General features: G+C 31.4%; 1 protein-coding gene and 1 long non-coding RNA gene across 6 annotated transcripts; one reads left to right on the top strand and one right to left on the bottom strand.

The window, feature by feature from the left end:
* Positions 1 to 3,972: 3,972 nt before the first annotated feature.
* On the top strand, positions 3,973 to 6,172 carry LOC141485653 (uncharacterized). Its single transcript, XR_012467330.1, has 2 exons — positions 3,973 to 4,205; positions 5,568 to 6,172. It is a non-coding gene; the product is annotated as an uncharacterized lncRNA (long non-coding RNA).
* Positions 4,997 to 9,474, bottom strand: LOC141485652 (uncharacterized). 5 transcript variants are annotated; one of them, XM_074182769.1, is made up of 4 exons: positions 9,266 to 9,474; positions 8,343 to 8,479; positions 5,794 to 5,915; positions 4,997 to 5,735 (listed from the first exon to the last, which is right to left on the bottom strand). In XM_074182769.1, the coding sequence occupies exons 1-4, from the start codon at positions 9,314 to 9,316 to the stop codon at positions 5,722 to 5,724; spliced, it is 324 nt and encodes a 107-aa protein (XP_074038870.1). In that variant the 5' UTR covers positions 9,317 to 9,474; the 3' UTR covers positions 4,997 to 5,721. The 5 variants fall into 5 exon arrangements, 3 of the variants coding, with proteins under 3 accessions (XP_074038870.1, XP_074038869.1, XP_074038871.1); XM_074182768.1 differs by lacking the exon at positions 5,794 to 5,915 and having other exon boundaries at positions 5,458 to 5,735; positions 9,266 to 9,404; XR_012467328.1 differs by lacking the exon at positions 4,997 to 5,735 and having other exon boundaries at positions 5,839 to 5,915; positions 9,266 to 9,419.
* Positions 9,475 to 9,730: the final 256 nt, after the last annotated feature.

The following is a 9,730-nucleotide window of genomic DNA, read 5'->3' as shown; positions in this document are numbered from 1 at the left end:
TCAAAATTTTTACATTGTCATCAGTGCATTGACAACTTGTTTTCTAATAAAACCAATATGGATTAAGGACAAGGATAATTCAATTTATCCCTCTGAAAGTGTTGTTGAAATTTGTGAACTATGAGGAGGAAAAATTTCGAATGATCTAAATAAACAAAAAATGTTGTATCAAGTGAATATTTAATATAAAGAATATTGAACCTGATTCTATATTTGTATTTGAACTGAGTGTAAGTACAGATTTGTCTTTGGTGCTGATACCCTCTACTGCAATTCAGCTTTTACTTGTATGTGCCTTAGTTTTATTTATGCACAGTCCATTGGTTTTCACTTCCATGATTCCAACATTCTCTTCAATGCCAATAGTTTTGCTTATATGAGTTAAAATTGACAGAATCTAATATTAAGAAGTTGACGAAGAGATATTAAACAGAAATATTAGACAGTAACGGAAGCAATATGTATCTGAAAGTTTATTTGATCATACATAGCAAGAAGGCAGTTTCATCGAATTCAAAAGAGGGATAGAAGGTGATATGATGTGATAATTGTTGAGGGATTTATAGAAGTGGAATTGACATTCATGAATGGAAAAAATAAAAAAAAATATTTTATTTATTATAATTATCAAAACTATTTTATCCGGCATTACATAAAAAAATATGATTAATTTTGCATCATTCACAAAATTTACTGTAGCTGAAAAGCAGTTATCAAAAATCAACACGCTCGAGGTTTTGATTTGAGGATCTTCCTTCAAAAAAATATCAATAACAGCCATGTTTTCAACTCATCAGTAATAAATACGTAGTCATCAATAATTACAAGATATCAACAAAATTTTCGAAAGTATATTGCTAGGTAATGACATGTTGAAGAAAATTTAAATGAAATTAGGAGTAGTCAAAAAAGTTTTACAAAATATTTCATCAAAACCTCCAATAACTGATTTTGAATACACTGCCACATTACTTGGTGAAAATCAATAACACTATTCATGATAATAATCACAGATGTTCACAATATACACTTTATTTCCAATACACGCTTCACTACATAGTGGTTTCCTCAGTTGGACTAGTACTCTACTCTACTTTACGATGTCATTCATATAAATTATTCACCTCAATTAATAGAGATTACTAATTGAAAAAAAGGGAGTTTTTGATTTATTATTATCATGAATAATGAAAATAATACAATGTACACAAGAACGTCATCATTATCTAGGGCAATTTTGGCTACATAAGAAATGTGATAATTGGATTTATATTTCAGAACAAACAATTTCTAGATCACCTTTGATGACAGCTGTATCTCTGATACTTGGAAAATAATACTTAGTGGTAGTAGGTATAACCTTAAGATTAGACAACCTACCCTCTACATTTATAGAATTGGTTTAGTTTCAGTTCTATTTTATCAAGATAGTTGAAAATTTGTTTATTTGCTAGTTATTTAAAAAAATACAAATAATTATTGAACAAATTTAATGTTTGTATAAAGGATTCTTGATAACGTGATCATACCCGTGATACTCAATTTGCTCCACCATATATTTTCTATGTACCCTACAATCAGTTGAACACTTCATTGATTCGCACTTGGGACATTCAAAAAAGCATCCCACACAATCCTCATTCAGACAGTCACAAAGGTCGACTCCAGAACTGATATGGACACCGTTTTCATCGTATATTGCTCCCGCAGGTCTCCTCACGTTGCTAGGGGGGTGAATCTTCCTACTGAGTTTTCTTTTTTCTCTCACACTTGTCTCAGGATTGAAATTTGCCATAAAATGGTCTGATGTAGCTCGCAGGGCCTTCGATGCATTTCTGGCTGCCTGTCTTCTGGTGGAGTAGGGTTGTGTTGGTTGAGACACTGATTTTCGAGCTGTACGATGTTCTCGAGCAGGTGTAGGGTTGTATTCATCGTCGCTGGTTTCGGAACTCATTTCTGAATCTTCCGGAGAAACTGAAAAATATTGAAGGTATACAACCAATACATGGAATAATACACAAGTCCAGTCAAAATATACAAGTTCAACCTTCCTTTGACCCATTTTTATGATAACACTTACCGTTAACGAAAAAAATGCAAAATAAACAGATATTTTTTATCTTTTAGTGCCCAAGTCTGAATGGGGAATTTTGATTTTATTTGTAACAAAGTCTTTAATAGCATAACAATTTTCAATTCTGCAAATTATTGGTAGTTTGCTAATTTTGACTGGATTAATATTTTTATTTACTGAATAACTAACCCATAACTCACTGAAAACAATACAAAAAAAAGTATCAAAAAACTTGCATAATCACATGCAGAATAACGTTCTGCTAGAGAGAATTTGACTGGTATGATGTTAGAAATCATAAATAAGGTTCAGCCTGAATCTCTATTCAGCTAGATTGAGGCAATTGGGCACTAATATTCTATGCAATTAGCATTAAAAGTAAGTTCTTTTTGATTCAAGCGTTCTGAAATATGGACATTGACACGGGCCATATTGACAGTTGACTTGATAATAGAAGTGTTCGTTAAAATCTCAGCGTAATCAATTTGTTACTGTGAGGTTAATATATCTGAGCCACAGTATGATCTTTTAGCATTCTACTGTGTCTGAACGAACTTAATCTTTTAGATCGATTCGCTATACTATGTGTTCGGTAATGCAGATCTGTTGTCTCCGTTACATCTGCTGTGTGCTCGGTATTAACGAGAGCGAGGAAAAAAAATGTAATTGATTAGCTCCGAGATCAACATTATTAGGACCAGAAACGTTTTTTCTTTGACACTTGTCATATTTTTAAAAATATATTGAATTTTAGGTATTTTTCCGAAATTATGGACTTTATTTCAAAAAGGAAATTATATGTTACAGTCTATTCTGTAGAAAAAACCTTTACCAATTATAAGGTTCGTTCCAACCTTGAGTCACAAACAGATTTCCAACTGTTTGTAAATCGTTGAAAACGCGCATGTCTGGTAAATATTGGTTTCTGATTAATTTGAAATTTCTGATTGGAACAGCTGATAGTTCAACTGAAGTTTGGCATGGAATTTCAACATAACCTATAAAAATAATTTGGGAAAGAAAGTTTTTGGATTTCTACTACTCCAACTTAATACAAAAAAAGGGGATGAGGGAATCTTCCAAAGAAAGGAAGGAAGTAATCAATTTGAAAATAAGTAACTCTATACATGGATGTGTAGATCATGCAAAGAAGTAACTTTCAGACACAAACTGAAAGAATGTCCTCCTGAAACAGCTACTTTCATATAAACATTGAATTACACGAAAGAAAAAAAAATCTTTCGAAACAAATACTTCTATCTGAACACTGAATTATACAGAAGATACTTTTCTCTACTCAGTTTGTATTTCAAACATTCCACAACGAATGTCACTTCTAAAAATATAACCCCTTCAATTCTTTAAAAATAAATCTAATCAAGTGTATTTCTGGAGAGTAAAAGAAGGTTGCAGTATTTTATATCTCTATTCTATTTACTTATCAACATGGAACTGGGAGGTCACCGCCATAATTAATTTGTGTAATTAAAGATGTTCATATTATAGGTTCACTTAAAGAATTTCCAATTTTTCCTGCGCCAGCAAATACATAATTTATTTTATAACAATTTTTGCAGGTTATGTTGTTTGTAAGTTGCATGAACATAAAACAGAAACAGTAATACGGAATACGCATGCGTCAGATTGATGGTTAGAAGTAAGATGTCTAAAAACCCTGGTGCATCTACTCATACCTGCAAAAGTTTGGGGTAAAATGAGGGATTTATGGCTAACTTGATTAGCAGAGATCAACGCCGTTTACGCCGTTTTAGATGGCGCAAGCAGTCATTACAGTAAACTGTAATCATAAGATCACACAGGGTGTATTTGTATTTATATTTAATTCCACATTAATTTTTCATACCTACTGTGCTTTTAGGATAACTTAAAAAGTGAGTTAATGAATTTTTTGTGTTTTAAGTGTTATTGACGAATTGTCAGTACCTATTAAATTGAAAGATAAGTGTCCAAGTTCTGGTGAATTATTAGTTGAAGTTTCAACCCAAGCAAAGTTTTGAAGAAATTTCGTGTAATTTTTTGATATTTCAACTCAAGAAATGTTGGCAGATGTTATTATGTAGTTGATATTGGTTGTTTATCGGAACGAATTCCGCAAAACAGGTGGCAGGTGGTAAGTATAAAGAAAATATACTTGAATACATGTTTTTAGTATGGTATTGGAATGGAAAAACAACTGAATAATTCACTGAATTACAAAGAAATATTCCCAGTTAATTCTTTGTCGAACTTTTCGATTACCTGTTAAGAGATCATTTTAATAAGCACCAACTTTTAACCGGTTTTTTTAAATTAATAATAAAAAAAGTTTCCTCATTGATGCATAAAATTTGGAATAAGCGGTTTATATACGAAGAACAATGTAATAACAATGTAGAAACACAGCTGTTTTCTAATAGATATTCAACCAAAATACATCTACTCATAGTGACTATGGATGTAAGTGTATCCCACCTAGCAGTTCTACTCATGAATCAGGACATTGATTTTCTTATACATACACATCTTGTTAAGTACACAAAATCACTCAAGAGAAATAGCACTACAGTCCCACCTTGAACTCGTCATGCAAGCCTTTGGGTTCTGCAAATAACGAGAGAAATTACAAGGCAAAATTTATTAATTTACAATAGATGTAAGATGGTCAATTACCTTCCGTTGATCATCAGATGTATTGAATAACTTCTTTGGTTCAGAAAGAATGTGAACTATTTATTGTCTGTAAAAGTATATTAAAGTATAAGATTTCTGTATTTATAATTATTGAAATTTACAGTTCCAGCATAAATTGAACAAAGTTTAATTCAAATATCTTCCATTATTATTATTTTAATTTGATTTCATTGAGTCATATTTTTTGCTATGATTGCATGTGCAGGTCACCACTGATAGACCAATTTGACACTTGACCCCCATGCCAATTAAAATTTTGAAAAAAGTTGAAGTCCTCCCCCAGCCATCCATCGAGCAATCACAGTGTTTTTTTTTTCAAAAAATAGTATCGGTAATAGCCCCCAAACGTTTTTTTCATGTTTCTACGTCAAACCGTTCAAAAGTTAAGTTAGTTTTTTATCAGTCTGAGGTGAAATTGTATTTAATATCCTTACCAGTGGTAAATTAACTTCCCAGTTTCCTTGTGATGGGATTTCTTTTATATTCAGGTTTCCACGAAAAGTAAAATACCGTAATGTTCAGAGAACACCATGGTTGAATTTCTGCAGACTGCATGAAAGTAGTTTAGTGTCTTTTAGAATACAAATACAAAATGTCTTCTGATATACTTTAATTGCTTACTACAACCTTTTACATTGAGCGTGTAAAAGAGTTCTTTTTTTCAAACAATGTGATCATCAATTATGACATATTCACAGAAATAAGCAAAAGCTTCATCAATACCTGAGAAGTCCTCTTCAATTTTGGAGATAGTTTCTTCTATTTCAATATAGAATATAAATTTTTGCTGTTTTTCTTTCAGATCTCCAATATGAAGAAGGGATTTTTCATCATTTCTCCTCCACTAACATTACTTTCCCTGGGCGGTTTTATCAGAGAATAGAGGGACATTAGGCGGAATATTTGTCCAACTTGAATTGACTCGGGATGAGTATTGCATCCACCTGCAGCTCTCATCATCCCAAAAATGCTGAAAATGATATCAACAAAGTTGACTGGAATTGTTATGGATATATGAACATTATCACCTCCAAATGATTGAATACTGCTAGAATTTGCCAATTGATGTTTTGTGACTGAGTGTGAATCGGGTAGAATACTACAGGATGGACTAGGAAAAACGTTTAGTGGAAGTTCAGGAGCGGTTTCACTGAGAAATAAAAAATATCAAAATACCTATTTTTATTTTAAAAATGACTATCACGTCAATTTCACAATAGAACTTGTCTAAAATCTAAATTTTTCATGATGATCTTCTACCACATAGTAACGGCTATATATCCATCAATTTACTTGTCTAAAACATGTTTTACCCTTTAGATCAATAAATGTTATTTAATTAAATTAATAAAACTATATAAATAATCACACAATCCTTATCAGATATTTGGCAGAAGCTTTATCAAATATTCTTTGAAAAAACTGATCACAGAACTAAATATAGGAATTCAAGTATTTCAGTTGTTCATGTTTCAAACGGAGTTTTTTCCACTGGGTAATCCAACTGCAAACTGAAAAATAAAACCAGTTATAAAAAAATGAAAATCAATCTTTGAATCTGGGAAAATTTCAGCATCCTTCATCAACAATTTTCAATAGCTCATGTAGTATGATTTCATGACTGACTTCAATGTTTTGGTTGGTTTTCGGGTTTTGCTGTTGTCTTCTTTGGTAAACTCCAAACGTTTCAACTGCAACTACGACAGTCAGCGGCGTTGACGAAGTACTCCTCATAAGATATTCATTGAAACTAATTTCAGTATCAACTTTATTCTCTAAGATTACTTCATCAACGCAACTGAATATGATTGTCTCAGTTGCAGTCAAATATTTTTACTGAAAATGATCAGGGCAAAGCCAGGAAACTAACTATTACGAAATTATACAGGATGGGTTTATACATTCAGTTCGATTTTAGAAATATTTCATGTTGATTTCAGAATCGAAGTTACACTAAATCATTATTTTATCTATTCAAAATTATATCTGGTTTCATTGATTGTCCAGAAATTCTCTCCCTTATAACTTCCAACGTTCCATGGAGGTCCATTAGACAAATAAAGCTATTTATTACACCATATCACTTAACTAACTATTGGTATCATTCTCCTTTATCTGAAATGTTGAGACTTGAAAATAACTACTCTGATAAAATCAATTTCTTCTGTAATAATGAAAATATTTTTAAGAATCTCACTCTTTGCTCATGTAAATGTTTTTCATTACTTTGATTGTCCTTCATTCAACACACATAAATGTGTCTATAATAATTATACTAGTAGTAGTATAAGTGGTTACAGTACAAGCTGTCTTTGTTATATAATTTATTGTAAACAAAAATTGGGGTTCACCTATATACAAATGAATAAATTGAGATCCCTGTAAATAAACATGGACAAAAGACTAAAATGGTATTTGTTAAAATTTGTTTTTCTGTTAACCAGCTGTCGTTCCCCTACAAACGGCAGCCCTCAGAAGTCGAAACTTGTGCGAACAGGGATTAACGAAATCTTACCTTTTAACGTGCGATTCTTAGCATGTATACCTAAATATAACCCTTTGTTCGATAACAACTTTTCCATTAATTTTTTTTATACCTACTGGCATTTCATTATTCCCGTCTCACAAGAAAGATTCTAAAAGATACACCTCTTTTTGATTATGTTCTCAGAAGAGGCTGTTTATAATAATGATATCGTATTTATTATTTTCATGTGTAAGCAGGATGCTTACACAGATATTGACAAATATGAAATATCAGGAAATACAGGGTGAAGTTAATGAAGTTAATTTTCTGTGAATCAGGCATTTGTAGAAAATGTTGTTCAACTTTCTTCCACTATCACCTTTTATTATATTAGCATCTATTAGCCCGTATTGAATAATGATGTACTTTTATGAAAGGTATGAAGGGAAAATATGATGTAAAATATTGAACAAAACAGCAGCTGCGATCATTGAAATGAAAAATAATATGAAATGATATAACTAAACTCCACACATTCAGACAATTTGTGACATATCCCTTTTTCAACATGATTCAATTAAATAATTGTTAAATAAATATCTCTTCTCATATTATGTTATCAATAACTTTCTTTAAAGTCCGTTATGAGCCTTATATGAAATTTGTAAAAGGACATTGATATGCTTGAGTTGAACTGAAAACAACAACAATCTTTTATCTTCAAGAGAAATGAATGGCATAGAGTGTTTGTTTCCAACTGCGAACTTCTCAGGGTTACCGTTAGAGAACAGCCGGTTGAAAAGAACCTTTTTTTGTAGATAGGTAAAGCTAGAAGGGGTTATTTATCATTTCATATATGAATAATTTGATATTTATCATTTTGATAACACCAAGTGTTCTCTCTTGATTTGTATGTGATCAAATTTGCTTTTGATACCTTATTCAACGGATACTTTCCAACTATAGAAATTATTAGTAAACTGGTTCTGGAAATGGTGCACGTTTTCTTGAAATTCGTACAATTAAGTACTTCTCTATAAGTGCACCTTGAAAAAATATACAAATCTTTGATAGGATTTATAGGTAGTGCTGTAGAAACTGAATACTCACATGCATGATGGTTTGGCACCCTTCAATAGTTTTTTCTCACCAATGAAATGGATGGGAAAATGCTTTGAGCAAATAAAAGCACCATCAGGCAGATATTTCCTAACAGCATCCATCCACAGTTTCCTCTTGTTTTCATCCTATAAATTACAGTTTCGATCAGGTACAATGCACAAATAAAACCATTCAAATCACCAATTGAGAACAAGTAAAGTTAAAAGAGCATACTGTTTGGTTGCTTGGAATTCTATATGCTAACAATTACTACGAGTATATATTTAAGAGAGCATTAGGTTTCTCATCATACATGAGTAGTCTTTTAACCACCCAATAATTTTTTTTTATACAAGTCCACAGTACAACAACACCCTCGAGTTCTACAATAATTTTCCACAAGATTTCAAAAATATACAACATTCTGTTAGGCTTGGGGAACTATTTGTTTGACATGGAGCCCTACTCAGTCAGTGATTTTCAAACTTAATCTATGATTTATTAATTGTTGATATAGATTTAATTTTTTATTTGTTTTAAATTTTATGCTGATATTAATATCATGATATTTTAAATGGATGTTAAATTTCATGTAACTGTAAACTTACTTACTTCTCATAATAATTCTGTAGAAATGCAATAAATCTATCTGCATACTGTAATATTCATCTGTAGGTATCTATGATTCTATGAGTAGACTTTTCTTGCAACTAGGTATTGAGTTGTATTTAAAAAAATTTAAAAAAATCATAAGTAAATGTTTATTTTCAATTTGATATTATGATTAAGAAAATAATGATACTCTAGTAGCAGAAGGTGGATTTGAAAGGGTGAAGGATTATTCAAAATATAAAGTTGGTTTTTGGTGTAGGCTGATACAAACTTAGTTTATCCGTGGTGGATTGACAGTAATTATAAAATGTTTCATTTACCTTTGGCACTGAATACAGATGATTACTCGAATTTTTACACTGTCCACACATTTATTACTACTGAAAAATGTATCCAAACTAAAATAACTGAGAACTAACGAACGAAAACTATAATAAAAAATGTAATGTAATGTAAAGATTGGGATGACAAAAAATATCAATTTCAAAATACCAAAAGTTGAAAATTCTTTTTGACAATGACAGATAATAATTAATTTGACTGATTCAGCGGGGACTCGAACAGTTCAGAATAGCGCCATCTTGGGAAAACTCTCGTAAGTGTTGTTAAAAGCAACAGGTGGTTCCTTCAAAAAGTTCAAAACAAAATCTAAGCGTTACCAACACCAGGGTTTCTAGGAATCTTAGTTAGAAGATAATCCTCAAACCATTCTGATAGATTTCGAACAGGTTTGAATCTTGGATGGAACAGAAAACTGATAGTTTACTAATGGTTGGAAACTCACG

This window comes from Leptinotarsa decemlineata, unplaced genomic scaffold (genome assembly GCF_025532065.1).
Source record: "Leptinotarsa decemlineata unplaced genomic scaffold, Ldec_3_MD MMD2_tig00026328_RagTag_RagTag, whole genome shotgun sequence".
In the NCBI taxonomy this organism is placed as follows: domain Eukaryota; kingdom Metazoa; phylum Arthropoda; class Insecta; order Coleoptera; family Chrysomelidae; genus Leptinotarsa; species Leptinotarsa decemlineata.
The sequence above is the reverse complement of the archived record's forward strand: the minus strand, read 5'-3'. Positions and strand labels throughout refer to the sequence as shown.